We start from the raw sequence: 26,056 nt of genomic DNA, 5'->3' as shown, positions 1-26,056 counted from the left end.
TAGACTTTTATTTTGCTGAAGTAATTAATAAATTATTTTGACAGAAACAAGTCATTCTTCACCTCTAAATAATGCAGGCTTGTTCTTTTAACACTTGAGATGCTTTCCTTGTGATCAATTCTTAATTTATTCAGACTTGTGTAGCAATTTTTTTCATAGTTTCTAATATATTGACATTTCTAATTTAAAATGTCTAAAAATTCTTCAGGTTATATCCGTGCAGTATTTGTGCATTGATTAAAAGACCAACAGAACAAAACCATATGGGTTAACACCAGACTGTGTGAACAATGTAAACCACTAAAAGGTATGACTGGGCCACAAAGGTATTCTTTGGCACCTTCAGATACTACACTGTAAGTAAATCACTGATTCAAGGCATGTCAAGTTGGATTCTCCTTCCATTCACTGCAGAACATTTGAGTTTTTTAAGAAGAGGGTCTTTGGAGTCTACAATATGATACAAAGTAAGAAGCATATAACTAAAACCTTAAATTTAATCTAGTTAACATCCTTCTCGCCTAGAGACACACCAGCAATACTTGAATATGCTAGTCCTCACAATCATCCATAAGGCTTCCTTTAAAGGATAACTTAAAGTCATAATGTATAGGAAGTCTAGCCTCCGTCATGCTCTAGGAAGGACTCAAGAAGAGATTTGGGGGTGAGACAGAATAATCTCTTTGCCACTTCAGAAGAGTTTCTCACTTTTGAAATGGCCCTATATTAGTCAATGAGGTCATCTATGGTATGCCAGCTTGGGCTCCAAAAAGTGGGTGGTCTTTGCAGAGGGAGGTGCTCACTCACTCTACCTATGGCCCGAGCCAGTTCCTGCAGCTGGACCAAAGGCAGCCCACAGACTACACTCAGCACATTTCTTCATTTCTCACTTGAGTGCCCTTCTTTAGTTCCCTTTCAACTGCCCACTTTATATCGGCTTCATTACACCACCGCTCCATTTGTAATGTAAATTGGGAAACTCGGGGAAGTTTTTCTTTTGGCCTTGTCTATGGAAGAATACGGAGAGGTATTCAAAACGTATTAACACAAATCAATGGCACCAATAAAAGCAAAATCTCCTTAGCAACATAATCTTGATTGCAAAAGGAGAACTGAGAGCATTTAGCAGAACAGTGGCCCACATGGAATACGCATTTGTCTGGAAGAATCCAGCACAAAGCCTAAAAGAGAGATTTTGAAAAAATCCAAAATTAACTCACAGGGAACAGTTACTCTTTTTTTCAAAAGTACACAATTGGCTACATTAAATCTATCATGTGCTTTTGGCTCAGCAACATTGTATCACACCACTTTGCAAACTGAAATTACAACACCATGCATGCTTCACATGAGTTACAGGGTGTTTTTTGTTTGTTTTGTTTTTTGGACTTTTTTTCCTTCGTTGATTTCTTTAGTAAAGCAAACAAAAAAGTCTCAAGAAATATTCATCTCACACACAATGTAAAGAAAACTGAATGGCTATCTAACAATATCTAAGACTGTAGGTACAAAAGGTTGGGCTATCTTTTGGGCTTTCTGTGATGGATTCTAAGATAGTAACTAATGCAAGCAGTAATGGCATTTTTGCTTAGGTCTCCACCTGTGAAAAGGGAAACTTCATTTACTTCTGAGAACTCTTGCATTTTTCTTGTCAGGATGAAAAAAAAAATAAGTAGAAGAATAAAAACTCAGAAAATAAGAAATCAATTCTTTTAAAACTACAATATTGAGATGATTCAAGGAAACATAAAAATAATCCACAAACACAAAATTTCCCTTAGTTTTTAAATGTTTCAAATAGAATCAATTGTCATTTTAACTATAGCAATCCAGGTGATGGAGTTTTAAAAGCATCTTTATTGCCTACTGCAGAAATGTCTTAAGTGTTAATTAGCATCTCTACTGCCTACTGCAGAAATGTCTTAGTGAATTTCTTAGTTATAATGTCTTAGTTATAATTACTTTATCTTAGAATTGTGTGTGTATATATGCACACACATACACTTTTTTCCATATACATGGAACTGTTTTTTTTTTAAGGTTTGCACTGGAAACTGGGTCAATCAAGTAAGATGAAAAAAATAAAAGTCTGTATGACAAACAGTCATTTGATACAATGCAACAGATAAACTTTAGCTAAATGCTAAATGTGTATATTTACAGGGATAGTGATTAGAATTATCTGCTTCCCCCTAAAAACTGAAAAACCAATGCTAAACCTTAATAGCTGTATTGGCTTTAAAAATTTAGGGACAACTTAAATAAGATCTTTGGAGGAAAAAAAAGGTAATATGTAAGTTGTATTTTTTCCTCTTCTTTGTTCCAACTCTAAAGCAAGTTCATGAACACAATAATATAAAATTTTCTTTAGTAAGTTTATTGCTCCTAGTTCCTAAACTCATATTCATAACGTCAAATATTTTATTCCCAGATACTTACTTGTAAAGGTTGTGTCTACAGAAGGAATATGTGTATGTATATTCATTCACATGGTCATTTCAACAGACATTGTTAAGTTTGGTCAATTTCTTTTAAAGTGATTTGATCTCTAAATTCCAGACTCCCTTTTCCAACTTCACCTAAATTGGCTTAAAATTGTATTTGACATATTATAGTCTTCAGAGACCAAATGCTGTGAATTAGCCCATATTTCAGTTTTGAGCATGTAATCATGTGTTGAAGTCATGTGTTACAACAGACTCACTTACGAACAATGAAAACTCAACTAGGCAAAGCAAGCAAGCAAAGTAAAAGTTAAAAACAAAACAAAACAAAAATCTCCTAGCTCAAATTAGGTCTCCATTTGTTTACTAGGAAAACCATGTCAGTGAAGGCTTAATTTTGCAAGACTAAATATACTGCAACCTACACTGGAACAAAAACTAAGCCACCTTAAATACAGATTTCCTCACAATTATAAAAGCCAACAAATTTTTATCTAACCAAAAGAAAAATCTCATCTTAACAAAAACAGATGATATTTGTTTGACAATGGCTTTAATTTCTCAATAATGAAAGAAAAATATAATACACACCTTTAAAATTCAACTGCATATTTTACCAAAATTGTATTCATTTTTTTTTTAATGTTACTAGACTTAGCTGAATGTAATTAGAATTACCTGAAAGCATAATTAATAGGGACCTCTTGGGTCTGCATAACTGCTCACCCATCAAAAATTTCTGATGAATTATTGATATTTTATTTGTAAACTATTCCATGCTCATCAAGGACATAGGAACAAATTCCTAAAATCCTTTATTTGGTACTTTTTTAAATTGTTTGTCACACTTAAATTATAAAAAATAAATAGAAGAATACTGTATTCAAGGTAGCCTCCTATCTTCTCAAAGGACATTATATAGCAGAGGAAAACTCTATCTAGAACAATATTTTTCTTTCAAAAAATAATTTCCATTGTAATACATAAAGCTGTGGGCAATTCTTGGCCATTGCATAACTTGCCCCTTTGTAAACCAAACTGTAGGATAACAATGCAGTTATTTCTCTCCAACAGTAGATTTCAGCACATTGCTTTCCAAATCATGTTTACCTTGCTTTCCACTGCCAGTTTTACAATGCTTAACTCTTCTGAGAGGTCAAAATGTCACTAGCCCTAACAAATGTAAAAAGAAAGAAACTTTAAAGGGATTTGACAACTTCAGTTAAAACAAACTCCTGTTTATGAAGACTTCATGGTAATGCAATGAGATTGTAGTAATTACCTAGTTAAACAAGCTGCTATTGGAAGAAAAGGAAGAGGTGGTGGTCTTTTATTTAGTACAAAAGGTTTCTTGAGGAACTAGAATGTGCTTTTCTTCTAAAACATTTTAAATCGATATAGCATTTATATTGAGAAGAACTGGAACCAGTTTTACTAAATTAAGAACCAGTAGGAAAAATAATAAGGGAGAAAAATCTGCAGTTTGAGGGTACATCATGGTCCAGTAGAGGAGAGCAGCCAAAACACCAACCTGTTACTTATCTTCTCTTGAAGGCTGGTCGACATTATGGTTCTTTAAAAAAAAAAAAAAAAGGAATAGATAGCTTATCTGCCAAAATTAAGTATTACCTGGTATAGTTAGTTCACTGAAATATTTCTGAGATAAAGAGCTAAGAAAGCAATATACTATCTATTTTTCATGAGGAGAAAAAAGCAGTCAATTCTCAAATTCAGAGCACCATTTTTATGAAGTAAAGGAAATGTTAAAAAACAAACCAAAAGAAAGGTGTAATTTTACTTTAATATTGGAGGTGTAACTATATTTTAAAAGGTCTTATTAGAAACTTTTCTCAAATATTATATTTAATGTTTACCTGACTTTTAAACAAGCAAAGCATTACTATAAGTATATATAGGGAGTACTCACTCTCTTTAATTTTAAAAGCAAAATTTGATAATAACTCAAGTTTCTGCTGATATTGTAAATAAGTCAGAAAAGCTACTCAGTCATTACTATTAAACATCTAGCTACTTACTTCTATACAGGACTTAATAACAGCAAAATAAATGATTAAAAAATATGAGGTAGTCATAGTATCCTCCTTTTGTGCAGATGAAAAGCAAAGATGCCAAGTAACTTGATGATCTTGCAGAACATCAGAAATCAATTCAAAATCAGGATCAGCAATCTGAATTTCTGTTTTCATTACTGTCTATTAAGGCTACAAACAACCTCTGCTGTTTTAATTTACCATGGGGAGGTGGCAGGGGTAGGGGGCTATTGCTCCCTCTAACAGAAACAAGTACACAAAATTATGACTAATAATGTAAACAATATTTAAGTTTCTCCTAAATTACCATCTAAGAATCTTTATAAAAGTACAGAACAAGGTAACTCAAGATTTAAAGACAAATCTCCTTCAAATCTCAGCTTATATAAAAGGTATGATCCTAAAAACATAAAGTTGGCTATTATATCCATGGAAAATTAAGAGTTGCTTTATTTATTTAAACACAAACTATTATGGGATAACCAATAGTTTGGTTTGGGATTGGTCTTGAGCCTATTCTTTCCACCCTAATACTAACATAAATCAGCTTTCTTCAGAAATAGTGGTTTGAGAAGCCCCAAATGCAACCATTTCTATTACTCCCTTCCTGGAAAGTCCAGACTGATAGGGTCTATTGAAAAGGAAAACACCAATTGTACCACTGTACCAACTGGAAATCTAAGTTAAAAAATTCCCTTTTAAAAATGCAAGTACCACTTTAGCAGAATTCAGTGTGTCAGCCATTCATCACTTAATGTGACTGACTCACTTTAACTGGCTTTCTAAACACCTAGCTAAGAGTGCCAAAAAATTAACATTCTTACTGGGAGCTTTGGGGAAGGAAGATAGAAAGGCAATTTTGAACTATGTCCACACCTGGGTGAAGACTCTGGACATCAGGAGGGCAGCAAAAGGACCCACAGTACTTCAGTGGGATAGGAGAAGGAAATAGAGTCCAGGACTAGATGCTGGAATTCAGTCAAAGACAGTTTCAAACACAAGGTACTTTTGATTTAGTACTACTGACCAAGAGCTGAGCCAAAGCAAATATTTACAGTGAAACATCAGGCAAGCAGCTAATGGTTATAACTGTGAAGCAAATACCATAAAAGTTGAAACACTCTATATACAAAATATTAAACCAGTATAGTTTGAACTCATGCAACTATGGATCCAACTGTACATGTTACTATTTAATATCATTTTTTATAACCAAGATTGATATGGAATGCTGTCAAGATTTTATATACGGTTAGCCTGTGTCTATTAACATAAAGAAGCAATCAGAAGCTCTCTACATACAACACTGAAAATACAACCATGGAGAAAGTTGTTACAAAACTAGTTTCTCTAGTAAGAAAAGGATATCATTGTTTACTAGTATTCAAGGTTGAACACTTGTTGATTTTAGGCCAAAATTACATGTTTATATTTTAAGTGGATGAAACCTAGTCATTAAAAAGTCTTAAAAAAGCATCTGATGACCATTTGATATAGGTGAAGTTGTGAGAGACCGGCATATCTACCTTTATTAAAAGCTAAATGTGTCACTTCAGTTTTACTGTAGTCATTGGGTTTTGGAGTATATATTTTAACTCAGGTATATAAAAGTCATGTACTAAAGTATAATAAAGTTTGCAAAGTACATTATTTGATAAAGGAATGTTTCTACAAAGGAATACTGGACTAATTGTAAAATGCCAGTAATAGATGAACAAAGATCATAAGTAAAATCTAAACATTAGATTTTCTGCTAATACCTTTCCTTGGCCAGTTTTACAAGTACTATGGTTCATGTCTCACAAACTTTAAGTCAGAAAACAGAAACTAAAGATCATCATTTAAAACACTTTCTTTGGACTAATGTTCACATAACACAGGCAATCTCTGACATTCCTAATTTCCAGTAAAACATGGGCACTTAAATTCATGATTCAAGAAAGGGTAAACCAGAGGGCTTACACTGGGGGGTACTGATGAAAACCCAAGCGTGAAAATCTAACTCCTCACAGCATCACTGGCTTATGGTAATGCCATATATTAAGCATTCACAGCTCTTCTCTATATATTCATTAGAAATATAAGAGGGCCCATTTCTAGGGAATCTTTAAGCAACTGACATGTTGATACTTCTCAATAAAATTAGGAAAGTTTTAAAAAATCCTATACTTAACATTATCAAGTATGAAAACTATCTTACTGTTACAATATTCTTATGGGAATATAATAATGTCAAAATTACAATTTAAAGAAGAATAACAGGAGAAAAAATTATGCCTAAATAGGTATAGTTCTTCCTATAAAGCTGATGAATATGGTGCTTTACAAATTTTAGATTTGGAAAACTGTGTTGCATAGTCTACACAGTCATCATATTTTTCCGTTCTTTCGGAATCCTGAGGCAGAATTAGCATTCTCCATACAATAATCTGTCACAGGGAAACCACAGAGGAATACTAGAGTTTCCAAACAGCATTACCTTTTAATTTGCACTACTTTAAGGTGATAGGACACACCCAAGACACAAGGTAAATAAAGTGAGAAGTGTATGAATCCTTTGTACTTTGAGCTTTTCATAGGAAAAGTGTTTTATAAATTCAAGTTGGTGTTCTGGGAGGCAAAGGAAACAAATAAATCTCAGACCAAAAAAAAAAAAAAAAATGTCCTGGTTTTTAAGACAGTTCCTAATGTCCAATATAGGATATAAGATACTGGCATTCAACTATCCAAATTTACATAGAATTGTAGTACTTTGGAGAAGTATAAATAAATACTTTCTTTCTAAAAATACAGGTATATAAATTAATGAAACTGGTATTTAAAAGATTTAATACAAGGAAAAAAAAGTATTATATAGTGGTACCAATTCTTAATACAAATTAAGCATAGTTTATATAATTTCAAAAGTTATTCACATTATTGCTCGATACCACAGTTGTACGGAACAAGTTCTTGACACACACAAAATTTGTATAATTTCAGGTTTATAAAAACAAAAATTTATACATAGGCCATTCAGAAATTTAGAAAGTTTTAAAATGCATGGAGATATGTACAACCAAAAGGAGAAAAAAGTGTATGTCTGTACATATTTGAAAGAAACGAACTGATCTGACTCAAACTTGTATGTCACACTCTCAATCAAAAAAGTATACATAACTGGACTGAAAGCAAACTAGTGGACTAAAACAGTACTAAATATGCCCTTCATTTCTTAGTAATAATCTGTTTTAAATATTAGTGGGGTATTAAACACCAGCTTACTTTATTTAATTCTACAACTTTTGCTTTCTTTCAAAAACTTTTCAGAAACACATATCCATTCTACAGTTGTGTTAGACTGGGACAAATATTTTCCTTAGAAATTTTTTAAAGGAGTATTTCTATACTTTTGTATACAAGATTTGATAAACAATAAAAAATAACCCAAATAAGGCCATTATTAATATCATCTTGATCAAAAATATACAGATTGTAATGCTACTATATTTTGTGATCCTGAGCTCTAGTAACCATTAGATGCATGCATACCATTCAGGGATTTGTCTATTCTAATGAAAATAATTTAATCCTGCCTTACTACTTTTGAAGACAGAAATACCTTCAAAACTTTTTGATACGTCTTCATAATGTTACAGATATTTCTGCTGTAAACAGAGCATTAGGAATTGTATGAGAAAGAATATGTTAGGGTTCAAAAAGCTATGAAAGAAAATTTACTATTTTAAAATAATGACAATAAATTTAAAAAGCAAGAAAAGTAATACAAAGAGGGTGCTTGCTAGAATAGATAAGTAGAGCCTTACAAAGGTCTTTTTCTATATTAAGGAATTAATAAATAAAGGACTGTGTGTACCTTGGTGGTAAAATAAAAAAGGCTGGCCACTTTTTATGCTAAGTTCAAATGTATTTTTTTGATAATACAAAAAAGTAATCCTTGAAAATCAGAATATATAACATAAAAGAGCACAATAACTTAAGTATTAAACATCTGTATGAAATAACTGTTGCGAAGTCTGACAAAAATGCACACTTAGAACATGCGGTTATTTAAAAAAACAAAAACGGAAAAAAACACCACACGATTCTGTAGAACCAATGTTATGTCACCACCAGGAGAGCACCAAGCAAGGCACCATTGGAAAGACAACATACTTGGAAAGTCTCTATAAATAAGGTAAATGCTAATCTGGTCGAAAAATCGGTGTCTTTGGTAAAAATTCTATGAGGATGACCTGTAGAAGGAGAAAAAAAAGTTTTAAAAAAAATTTTACCTTAAAAAAACTTCAGTTATATTCCATCACTTAAAATGATTTTGCTAGTGCCTCTGACAGACAGAAGGAGAATGCATGCATGAATGAAGAGAAAAGGAAGCTAGCATTTACTGAGAACTAACTACATACCAAGTGTTTCATACTATATGGATCTATTTAATCCTAACAATTTTCTGTGAGGTAAGTATTGCCACACTCATTTTATAGATGAGAAAACTGATGATCCGAGAAGTGTAACACCACGGATTGTGGAGTCAGTATTTGAACAAAGGACTGTCTTAACTCCAAAGCCTTGCCCTTTCTACTGCCCTATGGTGGCTGTAGCTGACCCAATATTCACTTCCTCAGGCTTCCTCCCTTTTACCTAGAGTTGGTCTCATTTTACTGTACCAGGATATGTGATCTCTAGAAAAAGAGTTGGTTCTCTTTCTCTTAATTTTTTTAAAAGTCTTTTTTTTTTAGGTTAGCAAAATTAAAGGTTAAAATTTGTTCCAAAAGACTTTTTACAAGAAAACTAAAGGAAAATCAAGAAATACTAAACACAGTAAGTAACACAGAAAGACACAAGTTAACCAGAGCTGATTTTTATTCTAAACTTGGAACTGTCTTAAATTACAATCAATTCTTCCTCTTGTTCCAACTCTATATGGAATAGATGCTAAACAAAAAATTATTTGATTTGAACAGTTTCCAAGTTTGATGAACTCCTCATTCTTTTTCAGAAACTGTGTCTTGATATGACCTCTACGTTTGGATACTCTTCTACATTTAGCCATCTGGGCCAGAAACCTTCATTTTCACTCTTCAGTTCTGGCTTTTGATCTGTCTCAATAAAGAAGGTATTCCCATACGTGGCTCCAAAATATTCCTCTCCTAGTTGACTTATCCTTTGGTGCCCCCTGGGCCACTCTCCTGACCTGTTATTTGCCTACAAAATATTTATTAGCTTCCTATCCAGCTTCTTTATTTGAGCTAGATTCCTCTGTTTCTCAGTTTCCTCATCTATAAAATAAAGGGATTGGAGAGATGACAAGATTCTTTGTAGCTCTAAAATCTGATGATTAAATTACATTTTACAGTATATACTATGTAATGAATAATAAAAGCTATCTTTGACTATACTTGAATTATTACTAGTTTTTAAAGAACATATCTTACAAACTTTTCCCTTCAAAAGCCACACATAAAAATTAACCACTTGTCTCATTTCTTCTAGATCATACTGCTCTGCCATATCTGAATAAAAAAAAGTTCGTATCAAGTTGGTATTTTTCATAGATTTACTCCAATATTCAAAATATAATCGAGGAGAATTACTGCCCTTTAACTAACAAATGAAGTTTCTGTAAGTTAAATAAAATTTGAGGTCAAATAGATATACATGGTAGATTATTCACTATCTTAACTTTTCAAAACTATTTTTAGGGGGTTTTTAAAATTATGTTTTTCCCCCATTCAACTATCACAAACATATACATATACATACACATATACACACACACACACTCTCTCCAAGAAAACTTAGAAAAATACATTTTTTAAGCAATTCCTATTTTTTTTTAAACTACTCTTTTACTAGAAGTGTTTATCTAAAAATTTATGATAATCAAAGGAAACTATTTTACAAACAGAGCACATAAGTTCAGAATGTTTTGGAAGGTTAAATGAAATTATTTTATTTTAATTAATAATAGAACATCGTAAAAATAAACATGAACATAATATGCATATTTTATGAATGAATGACATTCTTATAGTTCTATCTGGAAATAATAGTATTGGGAATAACTTTTATGTTTTGCTTTCCAAAGTAAATGTAGAAATGTGCAAAATAAATAAATAAATAAATAAAAAGCTCCATTTTAAGCTTAGTGTTTGGGTTTATAAATATAGCAAATATTTTTTTCACAAAATCCTTTAAATCTCTTACATATCCATCCCTTTTCACAAAGTACATAAACTCTCTCACCATCTATGATGAAAATATAAGACTAGCATTTCCATAGGTCAATCTCAAAACAAGTTATTTGAGTGTGCTTTTATTATTATAAAGAAGTATCAAGTGCCTTTTTATCATCATAAATTAACATGCTTAATATAATAGATAATGATAAAATCTACATTATTTGGTTCACTGAATAGAGCCGTTCTATGAAAGAAGAGACATTTTAAAGATATCTTTTATGTTCAAGGCTAGAAATGGGATTTGATTGTGTGCTAATGAAAGAAAGAGAAAATGCTACAGAGAAAAAAATTTTATGATAATTTCCAACTATTTCCAGTATCTAAGCACTGTTTTCATCAATCTTTTATACATACATACACACACACACACACACACACACACAAAACCTATGATGTCTATACTGTTTCAAAGAATAGATAAAATTTGTCAGAAATGATGTATCAGGTACTTAACTCTTCCTCAGATCTTTTTATTTTTGTATATTACCTTTCCATATTTAAAATAAAACACCCAAGCTTGAGGGAGAATAAATAAAGATTCATAATTTTCTATAGTATTCTGAACTTTTCAAAAGGAGAAAAACTGTTCAAGTAAATCAAGCAGTCCATAAATTAAATCCCATTCTAAGCTCTAAAATTCATTGTATATACATGCCCATTAGATATCTTTTAAAGAATAAACACAGGATAAGCAACATCTCATCTCTTGTTTACTTTTAAGATAATTTTTACAAAATAATATTCCAGTAACACTTTAAAAGACTCTTTAAAGGCCACTGAGGTATGGGCAGTTAAAATCTATAAAGGCTAAAGTTTTCTTAAGCTCCAGCGGCTTGACTGAAAGGTTTTCTTCCATACTTGGAAACCTGATTAGCATTATATAAAAAAGCCATATCTGACTTGCTGCGTAACCAAAGTTGTGGTTATTCTTTATACAGCATCTAAAATTTCACACTCCATCAACACATGTTCAGCCTATTTTATCTTGGCAATTAATTTATTATTTTTCAGAACACAGTGAAGCCTTGTTTTCAAGTCATTCATAACTTTATAAATCAGTCTTGCACATGAAACCATGCATCTGTGAACCGTAGAAAATCCTTGCGCTCAGGAGATTAAGCTCCTGACACCTTTGCTGATTAATAATCATGGAAAGAATAAGATCAGAAGCAAAATAAATGATCATTTAATAGAGAAACTCACAAAACAGCCCTTTAACTTACATATTCCATCATGTTATTCGTTTCACATTTCCTTTTGCTCAGTCTCCAGTGCAAGCACAGCTAGACAAGAAGGAGAGTAAAAGAAGAAAAATGAGCTCTATTTTATTGCAGCACACAGACTAACCCATTTGTCCACCTTTCATATTTTTAGTTCAACAAAAGCATCTGTTTCCATACTGTGCAATTCAGACCCCAACGGTACGAAGCTGCTCCCTGTGGTACTCACCTTGTGGTATAACCTATTGTTTTCCCATTCTAATAACTTCTCAATCGATCTTCGTGTCTGGAAGACAAATGAGAAAAAAGTTTACTCTTGACTGGTTTTAGAAAAACTTTGTTTTGCAGCTGCTTTTTGTGTGAAAAGGAAAGAGGTATAAGACAGTGACTGAGTATAGGGTGGTCTATAACACTATCAATATTCAAGCACTAAATTGTAGCCTGAACAGAAATAGTACTCTATTTTGATAAAGATATGGTTTTGTTTTTTGGCATTGTATTTTTTAACTGTTTCGAACTTACTAGCCTCTGATTAAAACTATCAAAGTCTAAACAGCTAATGTTATCTACCAAATGATACAAATTTAAATCCCCATTTCTTTCAAAAATATCGTTGTAATACTTAAGTAGTAAAACAAGAATACCTTCATATATATATTTTAAAACAAAGGTTATTTACACATTAGTTATCAAAATGAAAAGGGCCTTTATAGTAAATTTAAAAAGGAAATAATTAAAAGTTAATAAAAAAATCAATTTGCTAACAAATTAAACTAATTTTTACCTCATACTTAAAAATAATGTCCAAATTTAAAAGCTAGTTTATTATTCCACAGATAAAGATTTTCAAACAGAGGCAAAACTGCATTTAAACCAATCATTTTTGTTGGTTTTCAAACAAAATTGGTTTTATTTGAAAATCAAACTCTTTATTCAATACTACTGTTAAAGGAATCAACTAAGAAATTTATATGTAAGATCACTTGATTTTTGCAATATATACTATGCAGCATGAAATGTTTCTTGCTTGGGAGGAATAAAGGGGAGGATAATTCATGGTGCCAGGTGTTAGGATGAGACTGACACGCTGCAGGTGCAAACAGGACAGTGTTGCCACAAGAAGCAACTGCAACTTGCTGCAGCTGCAGCTTCCTTGCAAGGAAAGGAAAAAAGCATACAGCTCCATTAATGTGGCACAACTAAATAAGTACTAATCATCAAATATGAAAATCTTCATGTCAAACAAGGATGAGCTAGGTGAAAAACTGTTAGGATCAAGCTGGTTTTGAATACCTGAATGTTACATAATAAAATGTTTAATATTTATTTAAAGTACCTACTACAATCTAGTTACCATATTACCTCTTAGCATGTTAAACATGCTAAAGACACACCACAGTCAGAGGTGCCAATTATAATTCATAACTACTACTTACTGCCTTACATTTTCTAAGCTTATGTCATAAAAATCAGAAAATCAACTAACTCCCTGGATAATAATATGCCAATGACTAATTTATTACATTACTTTTTTTGAACAGTTTTTTGGCAAGAATTTTAAAGGAAAAAAGTGCCCTTGTTAACAATGATCAGCAAACCTCACTTGTTTCTTTGTAAAGATAGCCTTTTAGAGGCAGCTCTCCTTTTAAATGAAAATAGGGCAGCAGTTATGGTCACACTTTTTGTTAATTTAGTTGCCAGTCAGCCCCAAATCAAAAGAAAATAAGGCTGCAGAGTGTAATTAACATTCAGTTCAGTCGTTTTGTCCCTTGTCTAGCCCCCAAGCTTTGTTAAAATTGCCATCTGAATGCTGAAGGCTGTAGGGAAATCGATTTGATTCTAATCGCACCATGAAAAGAACATGATCTAACTGCTTTCAGCCCTCCGTAAATCTGTACTAGGTCTTTAGCACAATGCAACTTCCAATTTAAAAAGCACTGAATGTCTCGTCAATGACTTTGTGAAGAAAAAAGAACAAGGAGCAGACATAAAAATTCCAATAGTTGTTTAAGCATTAAAGTTCATTTGCATCACAGCGAACCTGAAAAGGGCTGACCTCTCAAACCGCCTCTCAGGTCTATGAAGTTGTAGCCTTGACAAGCTCACATTGACAGAGCTCATTGACTCTGAAAGGCTACTCTATCAATGGTGAAAAATGGCAATAGGTTCTACTCTGAGCAGGCATCTGCCTGCCCACCCGCTGCTAAACCAATGGCAAAACCGATTCAAAACCTGAATCTACCTTGTAATCTTCCTTTCTAGGACCTTTTAATAATAGATTAAGATTACTATACAATTTGAGGTTTTACTTTTTACTGATGGTTTAAAAAGGGGGCAGGCGGTATGAAAGAAGTAGGGTAGGGAGAACAAGCTTTCCAACTCTCTTGTTTCATATTAATGTATAAAAATTAAAAGTTTAACATTACATTCTGCAAATATTCATTACTCACAGAAAAAAGTGTAGTTACCACAATCATCGTTTCATCACAACTTTAAACCCATACTATATTATAACAAGAAGGAATCTCATTATGAATGGATCTCATGGTGTATATGATACATACACACACACAAATTTAGAAACTTAAATATTTACTTTAAATAAATCAACTACCAGCATTTGAATAAAAGATAATTATAAAGTATGAGCCTTAAATTCCAAAATATTTATGTAGGAATTCTGAATTTATCCTTTGCCTCTAATTGGAAGTTTAATGACAAGGTTTGATATAATAATTATATCTTACAATATTTAAGAATTCTAAACCAAACAAACGGTAGTATGTCATATTCTAAGTAAGCATCTAAATATAAAATATTTTTACACACTTGACAGTCTGGAGTAATAGCTGTGAATTAGCACCATCCAATCTTGCTATAAGACTTCTTTCCTGCTTGACAGGTGAAAAAAAAAAAGCACATGCACGTGCAGCTTAATTAATCATTGCACTTGACATCTCAATGATTTACAGTGAGGAGCAGGTGAGAACATACAAAACCAGAAAGGAACCCTTCATCTGAGTGGAACATTTCTAGCACACTAAGGTGACAAGTATATAGATTGTAACAGTCATTAAAAAAAAAAAAGAAAGAAAAGAAAGAAAGAAAGAAAAGAAACTGTGCCACAAATTATTTGTTAGTAACAACAAAAGCTCAAATTAAATGGGGAAAAAAAAAAGCTTTAACTACTGAGAATGTTTAATACTTTGCAATTATTTTAGTTATCAAAATATATTTTCACAATTAAATACAATACCAATTTGGCAGATATTGAAAAAATATATGACACTTCAGCATTTATAAAAGCTATTTAAAGCCTTTAAACATGAAAAGAAAGTACCTTATTATTGCAGTAATCTAGAAATAAAAGTTAAGAGTTTATGTCCACAGGGTTGTCAGATAGCTATTTCTAATGAAATACAAGATTTAACATTGCCAAACTCTGTAATTACTACTGGACAAACAAACTTAACCATATAAAAATCTGTCCTTGATTTTTAAAAGTTTGTATCGATCACCAAATTCAATGTAAATTAACGCAAATTAATATGCATCAGAAAATAAAACAATAGTATAGGGTCTGTCAACATGAAGTACCAAAAAAAAAAAATCATCTTTCCGTATTCTAGGCCAGTGGATCTAAAAATAAGTCATCTTAATTTTCTTAAAAGAATTTGGTGCTTGTGAAAAGCACCAGATTGACAGTCATGGGAACTAAAAATCTTCTATTTAACTGAAAGAACAGGGGAAAGGGCAGTGCAGGCTTCAGTGCAAGCTTCCCTACAGTGGGCCTTAATCCTTTTCAGAGCTCACACCCTGGGGGCGAGAGGACAGGTTAGTGGTTCTTAACCAATGAATCCTCAGTCCTTCTGCATAAGATGATCAATACGAAATCTAATTTTATCATGGATTCTTATCCTTAATTAAAAGGACCAAGATCACCAACTCATACCATGTAATCAAAACAAGTTTTTTATGAGAATAACATCATGTCAACTAACCTGGTTGGGAAAAGGACTGCTCCAAGCATCTGGACTCCTACCCATCTCCCTCATCACAGAGCTCTCGCTTTAACTTTTTTCTTTTACACATTTCCTCATTTCAGCACCTTGCTAATTATAATTATATTTTTCTCACTGGTGAACTAGTTCTAATATAGCTGTTCAGCAATGTTAAAGTAAAAAATAACAGAGGTTTAAAAACATCATTTCAATTATAAATAGATTTATTTATTAAATAGACTCAACTTGAGTAGTAAGTAGTAATAACAGAAGGATAGAAATTTTGGCTTCTACTCCTTTGGTTCCTTTAAATTTTTGGTAGAATTGTGGAAATAAGTCAAAACATGCAAACTGCAAAAGAGGTAAAACAGCCTGGATAATTCACATAAAAGGCTAATTAAATAATGATTAATCAACAATTAATATTAGGTATGATATAGCCCTATCAATTTCCAAAGAAGCATCTAGAGTAAGCTTACTATAGAAAAATACATATGAAACACCTAGATATAGTTAAGTTACTGCAATTGAAAATTAGGATTTCCTGAAAATTCAAATTTCACTTATTATTAGAAGAAACATTTTTGTAATTTCTAATATCATACTTTCTAAGGAATATGTTATTATTCCCTATAAACAAATTATGTGCCACTAGATATAAATAAGTCTTTCAGGACAGCAAGAAATCATTTAGAAAATCTTCAATGTATTACTTCCCTACTTTGTTACCACTATTACTTAACAGTATACTCACTACCAACGATTCATTTACTCACAATCAGTTGTTTGAAAAAATGGTTTTTCAAAGAAGTAGTTTTCTAGAACTCGCTAATAAAATCAATAGAAATCTCATAGATTTTAAAGTACTTAAAACCAAAGGAAAAATGTTTAATGTGGAAGCTGTAACAAAATTTCTCTCAATTTTTCTCAAAGAAATGGCATTCTTATCAGTCTTTAGAACAGAAGATGCTAAGATATGTTAACAAAATGTATAAATAGGGTAGCTCACTAATAACTATTTGTAAAAGTTCAACTATTTAAAATTAACTTATTTGAATAGGATTTATTCATAACATCACAGAAGGTCAAAGTGCAATTTCAAATGTTCAATGTCTTATTTAAAACAAGTTTTAGTTTTAAACTCCTAAGTTTATAATACATTAATTAAGCTTTAGCTAGAATAATGCTTTGAATGTATTCATAATTTTTTAAACTTTTAAGTATTTTCAAATAAGAACTATACTTATCTTTTGACATCTGTGCAAATTCAAATCATTAAAATAAGTGAAACAAAAATGTTCTTAGTTATAAGTCATTAGAAAGAAACCATACAAAATTTTAAATAATTATTTTAACTTAAGAGAAAATTACCTGATTCACCTCTGTCTGTTCTGGATTAATATAAATCTTATACTGCAGTTATGTGCAGAAAATTAAATGGCATATCTCAGTATTAATGATACATGAAAAATCTATATTCACCAAAAGACAAACTAGAATATGATTAGATTCCTCAAAAGGATTTTTAAACAAATTCCCTTCCTGTACTTAAAGGCCGCTTTTAAAAATTTTATGTGAATATTAACTTTTAAGTAACCTAGATAAACTAACTATCCACTAAAGTATATTCAGAACAATCCTTTTCATACTGTTTGTTAAAAGTACTATTTTTAGATGAAGATAAACTAAACAATTGCAAATATTTTGTGTATCAAAAATGCCCTTTTAACTTAGTACTGAGCAGTGACTTACAGGTACTCATCTTAAACAAGGTATGCTTAAATACAATTTAATCAAGAGTATATGACTAGGGCTTCCCTGCTGGCGCAGTGGTTAAGAATCCACCTGCCAATGCAGGGGACACAGGCTCGAGCCCTAGTCCGGGAAGATCCCACATGCCGCGGAGCAACTAAGCCGGTGCGCCACAACTACCGAGCCTGAGCTCTAGAGCCCGTGAGCCACAACTACTGAAGCCAGAGAGCCTAGAGCCTGTGCTCCGCAACAAGAGAAGCCACCACAGTGAGAAGCCCTCACACCCCAACAAAGAGTAGCCCCCGCTCGCTGCAACTAGAGAAAGCCCGCGCGCAGCAAGAAGACCCAACACAGCCAAAAATAAATAAATAAATAAATTTATATTAAAAAAAAAAAGAGCGTATGACTAGGCTTGTGGTTCTTAACTTTTTAAGGTTACTCTGACTACTTTGTGAATGATGAAAAAGGCATTTATGCACCAATATGTAAAATGTTGCACACAATTTTAAGGGGTTATCCACAAACCTCTGATAACTTTTCAGAAAATACTGGTAACATCTCAAAAAACTAAAACTGAGTTTCAATTGACAGCAGAAAATTAGAAAAATTATTCATAAGACAAATGAATTTCACTAAGCTAATATAGTCAAACGTATTACTATCAGGGATTTTAAAAATCTATATAACTGCACAAGGAAGAATCACTCACTGGCTAGAACCAACAGGTGGGGTAAAAAAAAATTACTGCTGATTAATTATAATGGACAACTGGAGAAACAGAAACAAAAAGGAGTAAGGAATAGTATTTGTTGATCCTCACTTTGGATGTGACCCCATGCTATGTGTCTTCCCTTTGTTGCCTCATTTAATCTTCACGATAAACCTAGAAGGCAGCTTGTATAACTTTTATTTTACATATGAAAACTGTGTCTTAGTGGGGTTAAGAAACTTAAAGCTACACTAGGAAATGGTGGAGCTGCAATTTGAAACCGGGATTGTATGGCTTTCAACATCATGCTCTCTCTCCATTAGTCAACGAACTATGAATTTGTAAAGAATTTGTAACTTGTTGAATAACATGTCTATGACACACAAGGTATCTTAAGCCACTAACTAGGTTATCGGCCTTGAACAGCCAACTTAAGCTAAAACTAAATTTTCTCCAGCTCTAAGGTCTAGGAGTACTCATTCTACTTTATTCTTAAGTCTCAATGAGATTTATCCAAAATGTATTTTGTTTTTGTTTATATCTTGCTTTGTGCAACAAAACATGAATTGAGGTATATTATTATTTTATAGATTAAGTACACAGGCTTACAGAAGTTAAATAGTTTGCCCAAGGTCACACAACCAGTAAGGGTAATGACAGGATTCAAACTCAGATCTCTAAACTTTAAACCCAACATTCTTTTTACTTGGGCTCAGCAAGCATAACTATTTTTACTTGCATCTGAATTAAGAGACATCAATTTATAAATCCTCCCATTCAAGGCACAAACAAAATGAATACAATGTCCTTAAAATACGATTTCTTCAATTCCAAATATGAAGAAATTTCAAACAAAATGTTAAAAAACAAGATAGTGATAATCACACCATTCTTTCCTTCCCAACATGCAAAGAACAGCATAATCTTTATGTAAAGTCAAGGTAACTAGAGACATATTTCTGTGTAGGATGTCAAACTCAAGCCAACACTCCCATCACAAATAGAAATGGATAAATTGAAGAAGGAAAAAAACCCATTATTTTTAAAACATCAGAAAATTCTGGGAGCAACAAGGACTAGATGAAATAAAATCCAGAGAAGTAAAGAGCCCTTTCTAAATCATTTGATGATTATGTACTGGCCATTTTCTTTCTTTGTTGATTAGAGAGGTCAGCTGAGGATTAGGCTTGGCACCAGTGGGACTCTACTAGGGAAAAGGGAAATCAACAGGGCTTTTGTAGGTTGTACAGCCTGGCCCAATGGACTGGAAATTAGATGTACCCTAAAATGTAAAGCCAGTTTTCCCTAGAGACACTGCTGAATTCTGGGGCAGCATGGAAGGATGGGGGACCAAGACAAAAAGGCAGAGAAAAATTACTCATAGTCTCCTAGTATCTAGGAGACAAAATTCTGCTAGACGGAGGAGGATCTGCAACAAACTCATGATTGGTCTCCCCCTCAAAACACCTGAACCTGCATAAGATGGAAAGCTAAACTCAAAATATCCAAAGGATACAACCTTCTGAGGAGAGGAGACAAAGACCTGCCAGGCCTCAATCAAAAGTCTGGAAGGGCCATACCCAAGAAACAGAAAACCAGAGATGGACTGAATCTACTAAACTTGCAACCCAGCCCAACCCACCTCAATCTCTGATTAGATCAAAGTGATCCTTCTCCTCAAGCTAGCTGCCTAACACAGGACAGATGGGACCCTTGATTTTGGAAGATTTTTTCTGGAGTTTCTACTTCATTCTGTTTATAACATCTAGCATAAAATTAAAAACTGTAAGAGCCAGGAAAAAATGACCAATAATCAAAAGAAAAAACCCACAGAAACAGATCCACAGATAATCCAAGTATTGGTATTAGTCGACAGGAATTTAAATTAACTATGATTAGTACGTTCAATTAAATAGAGAGAAAAGATGGACAAAATGGGTGAAAAGATGAAGAATTTCAAAAGAGGACTAGCCTCTATAAAGACATCAAATGGGCCTTCTAGAACTGAAAAATACACTATCTGAAATTAAGAACTCATGGCACAGGGTAACAGCAGACTGGACACTGAAGAAGATGAGCAAATCTTTCCATAAACCACCACACCAATACTATGTTCTAAATGTTCAGAGGGAACTGAATGTCAGCCAGCTCTAGGCAAAACACATTTTAAAGGAGTCTAACACATCTTTAAAGTCCCAGTGCCACCTCTGCACATTTAAGACTCAAAGTTTACACTTCTTTCTTGCATATCCTCTTTCATAATGAGAATTTAATTTAGTAACACGTTTTTACTCCAGCTAAAAACAAATCGTCAGTGCCATTCACACTAACGGCAGTAATTTATTTAGTTTATGTAAGAATCAGTTTCCTAAGTTTCAAGCCTAAAGTATTCTTTAAAATGAAACAGCAATAAATATATTCTTCTGGTCCTAAGAAATTTTTTACATGAGATCCTTTTTCCACAGCAATTGAAGTAAGGTTTGAAAGAGGTTAAACCTATTTCTTTATCCTTATAATGTGGGAGATACTGAAGAAGAGGCAAGAAACTGCAAACTGAACACCTAAGGTTAGATGGGTGTTAGAATACCAGACTCTACCTTCAGTGCGAGTCCCTGTCCCTCCTACTTTGCATTAACTCCTTACATGACATTCTCAGCCTCTCTAAGAGTAAATACACAAGTTTTAAGGAAGGGTGTAATATTATAAAAAAAAAAAAAACTTTACCAGAAATAATGAAATAATGTGTACTTATTTATTAGGGAGTGAGAACCTGATAATTTTTCAAAGACAGGGATGTTGATTTTTGTTTTTATAACAGTAAAATAGAAGCAAAAGGAATATATCAACTCTTAGTTGTCCAACTGGAACTTTGTATAAAATCTGATTAAAGTATACTGTTTTCCTGCATCTTTACCTCCTTTATGGCCTCCTTCCTTTACTGTTAGTTTGTACTTTCAAGAAATACAAATTTGTTTAAATATTAGGGAAAAAAATAATTGGAAAGCTAAGTCTGCTGAAAAACTAAAGTACTGCAAAAGCTAATATAAAATGCTTGAACATTGTTACCATTTATAAATCAACTGGATAAACTTACAACACTCAATGGGCCTGAATCTCCTATCTTGTGAAATAATGATCTTTTAAACTCCCCCTGCTTCCATGTATAAAATTAAATTATGATAAGTAATAAAAAATAGCTTGATTTTGTATCCTTATCAAAGAGTGAAAAAAAAGCATATCTGAGGCTTTAAGCCTGGGTTCAAATTATTGGCCTAGCTTTGTAGACTGTGGGATCTCAAATAGATTACTTAACTTCTGAGCCTCAGTTTTCTCATCCTTAAAATAAGAATAATATGAATGCCTACTCTTGGAATTTGGGGAAGATTGAATGACACAGTACAAGTAAATTGATTAACTCAATGACCCTGGCATAAAGTGAACACTCAAGATTAGAAGAGAACATATGGGTTTTGCAATATATATGTGTATCAGATCATCATGTTGTACACTTTAAACTTACGCAATGTTATGTGTCAATTACATCTCAGTAAAGCTGGGGGTGGGGGAAGAATGCATGGGGTAGATCTTATGTTAAATGTTCTCGTCACACCTACACACACAAAAAAAGAGGAAGGAAAGGAGTGAATTATTAGAGGTGATGGTTGGGTTTATGGCATCACTTATAATGTTGGTTTCACAGACGTACACTTATCTTGAACATATGAAAGCCCTTATAAATATGTTATATTTATAGAAATAAAGCAATTGGATAGCATTCGTTAAAAAAAAGTTAGCACTGGTTTTCCTATACTTTCAATTAATAATAATGACTGTCATAAGAATACATTTAATTCATCATCTCTTGCTTACCAGAAACTTTTCAAGATCGCCCTTCACTAAAATTTCATTACGATGTTTTTAAGTTTGTTTTGCTTTCATTACCTGAAACATGTTAGAAGCATTTTTCTTTATCTAATTCTTCAACCAAATGTTCACAGACATTCTCATCTTATGATTCAGAGTTACTGAATACAAATGCTCAAATCTCAAACACAGAGTAAATTAGAGTTCTAAAAGTTTTGGGTAACTTTTAATACTGTTAGTATAACTGAGTAAGTATACTTCAAATTCCTCTCATATACAAATATTTGCAGCTCTTTGGTTATGACTGTCCTAGGTTCACTTTCCCTTGAGTTTTTTTAAGTCTTACAGGGCTGCATTCTCACTCAAAACCCTCTATATATATTCCTTTTGCTTCTACCTCTTCCATTTGGATTTTCCACCCCTTCTATACCCCAACCAAAGTAATTCACAATTATTGGATAACTAAACTTGAGGTTGAGAGAAAAGATATCTAGAAGTAAATCTAAGCATACTACAACTTAAAGTAAAAGAAATACAGTTAGATTAGATACAGGCCTATACAGGCCATTTTTTTTTTTTTTAATCAAAGTTTCAAAACTAAATAGCAATTATCCAAAAAAACTCAGAGAAGCCAAAAAAGTAAAAGAAAAACTAAAAAAAAAGAAAGAAAGAAAATATTTTACTAAAATGTTAATTCTTTAGATTTGAAATAAAAATCAATATTGAGAACTTCTTTACTTAGAAATAGCGATGTTTTGTAGACCTACACAGCTCAATTTCACAGGATTATAGATTTTTAGGGCTGGAAAGTACCTAGAGAGATCAGTCAGCCTCTCTTCTTCTGAGATTAAAAGAAAAAGAAGGTGGGGGGCGGGTGGTGAAAGTCCAGGCTCAGAGGGGTTTTAAGCGACTCTCTCAAAGTCACTCAGCTTCAAACACTGATTTACTATTGTTTATACTTTATCACACTGCTCCTGGAGAAAAAAAAAGTGTTATTTACTCTAAAAGACAAGATGCTTTTATTTACTTAGGAATCTTATTTTGAATAGTGAGGACTATATCTTCTGAAATGTTACGTTCTTACTACTCAAGAATTTCAAAAGCCAAAAGGTATATTCATTCAGCAAATACTTATTGAACATAAAGTAGATGAAAGGCACTGTGAGAGGCACTGGGGATATAGTAGTTAGCAAGACAGACACTGGGAAGAATAATAATAAAATGATATTAATAGCAACTGCCATTAACTAAGTACACACTATAGCCAAAATACTATACTAAGTACTCTACATGCACTTGCTCTAATTTTTAAAACAACACTACAAAGAAGAGATTAACGCCATCTTACAGAGGTAAAAACTGAGGTTTAGAGAGAGTGAACTGATTAGTCATTCTGAGTAAGTACCACTTTCCAAACCAGTTCCTCTAGCACCAAAATGCAGGTCCCAGCTACCACATGTTGCAGCCTATTTCCCTATTCCTAAAGAAATGATTCCCTGATATAGGACGACATACAAATAAAAGTATAAAGGGAATGGAAAGATACACTATTTACAACAAATCCATATAGAGAGCACTTTTAGAAAGTCACACAATTTTGGTCATCATATGTAAGAGAGAGATTAAAGCACTAAAAAAAGGAGGTAAGACAACTCATAAGATTAAGAAATTGGTGTATAAACATTCTAAAACTTAAACAGTTCTTCAGTCAGAAAGGATAATGGCTGAGAGCATATATAAACAAAGTCTATAAAACCACTAAATGTGGGGTATTTTATATATATATGCAAAATCTTAGAAGACTGAAACTAATAGTTACTTTAGGATGGAAAACAAACTAAAACAAAAAATACTGTAACACAATGTACAGTAAAATTATGAAACTTGTTTCCTCAATAAATGAGCCAGGCTGAAAGCAAAACAAGTCATAAAGAGTTCACTTACTTAGACATCAATTTTCAAAACTATAATATTACAATTAAGGCACAATCAAAAAGCAAAGTATAATCACAAGTATCAACAAAAATAAGCTTTTGCAAAGTAAAGGTCATAAAATCTATTTAATGAAGCTGAAGCATTTTATTTGCTTGTAAGCTCCTCAAGCTCTTACAAAGAACACCAAAAGGCTGAGGTTTTCTGTTTTATTGTCTTCCAAGCACTTATCACTGTTTGTAATTACCTCATTGCTTTTTGTCTATTTTTTAAGTCTACAAGAGGAAACATATAACCTCTAAACAGTACCTAAACAGCACCTTAAACAGTACCAAGCCCACAGTGCAGCTTTAGAAATATTGATTGAATTAATGAATAAGTAACTTCCAGAGAATGGCATACTAGCAACATAAAGAAGTGGTAGCTAAAACCAGCAATTTCATAAGACAGATATGCTTATATTCTAAGAGTAGCAACTGTATTCAATAAGTCATTTTAAACATTTTCTATTAAAACAAATATATGTTATGTAATAGAATATAAAATTCAGATGAGTGTCTGAGATGTAACACAAGACTTCAAGCATATTTTGTGATTGCAGGTGGCTACTTCATATTTCTAGACCCTAAGGACATATATTTATTGTCTTTTGTTATTAGAGCTACTTCATGAAAAACATGACAAGTACTTACAAACTTAAACTACCTCCGCACTCATCTAGCCAATTCTCCAAATAGACTACATGCTCTTTGAGTACAGCGTTAATATAAATCTTTCAATCCGCAGCACAGTAGTTATTTGTCAAAATACTTCTATAAAAAGAGGACATTCAGACTTTCATTTTCAGCGACGATGCAGCAATAGGCACCAGATTTACCCTCTGGCCTGAAACCACCAAAACAAACAAACAAACAAACAAAAAACCAAAATACCCCTCAAAGCATATGAAACTGTTTTCAAGACAATGGACGACAACGAAAGACCAGAATTCCTGGGAGACCAGAGACAAATGAGAAAGGCCCTATGATTTCCCATGATTACTGATGTCAGAGAGCTTCCAGGCCACAGTGAATGGAGGGAGAGCCCAGACAAAGCCTGGGAACTCCGAGTTAAGGAGACTGAGCTGAGAATCTGAGGAAACCAAGGCAGCTAGAAGCCACAGAACAGAGTACCAGAGAGGAAAGTGCTGCAAAGAACTCCAAAGATCTACGGATATTCCCTACTGAGTATTAAGGTGAGTGCTGAGCAGCACATGTGGGTAAGGAAACTACCAAAGGTAGAGCAAAGAACTACTAGAAAGGATTAGAGGAAGAGTATCCAAAACTGACAAAGATCCAGCACAAAGCCTCTTTCCATGAGCCAGACTAGAGAACATCACAATTAACAAGCTACTGAGTAAAGTAACCAGGAAGGTCTTGCCTCACCAGTGCTCAGCCCTAGACTAAACACTGCTCTGGTTCCTCGAGAAGTTAAGCACAAATTGTGATATATATGCATAATGGGATATTATTCAACCATAAAAAAGAATGGAGAATTGATACACATTACAACACAGAGGAACCTTGATGAATGCTCCTAAAATTTAAGGAAGAAATAATGCATATTCTGCACAAACTCATCCAGAAAACTGAAGAGGAGGGAACACTTCCCAACTCATTTTGTGAGGCTATCACTACCCCAATGCCAAAATCAGACATTACGAGAAAAGACTACAGAAAAATATCCCTCATGAACACAGATATAAGACTTCAAAACAAACTTATAGTCTATCAAATCCAACAAAAATATTAAAAGAAAAATAGACATGACCAAGTGAGGTTCATTCCAGGAATGCAAGGTTGGTT

The 26,056-nt window shown here is 32.9% G+C and overlaps 1 protein-coding gene across 1 annotated transcript in view; it reads right to left on the bottom strand.

Moving 5' to 3' along the window:
- Window positions 1-8,381: 8,381 nt before the first annotated feature.
- The window catches only part of CHIC2 (cysteine rich hydrophobic domain 2), a 46,713-nt gene continuing 29,038 nt past the window's right edge, over window positions 8,382-26,056 (bottom strand). Inside the window, exons 4-6 of the mRNA XM_059924102.1 lie at window positions 12,184-12,240; window positions 11,958-12,017; window positions 8,382-8,730 (exon numbers count right to left, since the gene is read on the bottom strand). Coding sequence (XP_059780085.1) covers window positions 8,680-8,730; window positions 11,958-12,017; window positions 12,184-12,240 — 168 coding nt within the window. The 3' untranslated portion in view covers window positions 8,382-8,679. The remainder of the gene's footprint in view (window positions 8,731-11,957; window positions 12,018-12,183; window positions 12,241-26,056) is intronic.

Source organism: Balaenoptera ricei, chromosome 5 (assembly GCF_028023285.1).
Source record: "Balaenoptera ricei isolate mBalRic1 chromosome 5, mBalRic1.hap2, whole genome shotgun sequence".
In the NCBI taxonomy this organism is placed as follows: Eukaryota; Metazoa; Chordata; class Mammalia; order Artiodactyla; family Balaenopteridae; genus Balaenoptera; species Balaenoptera ricei.
Note: the sequence above shows the minus strand (reverse complement) of the source record. Positions and strands in the feature narration are given on the sequence as shown.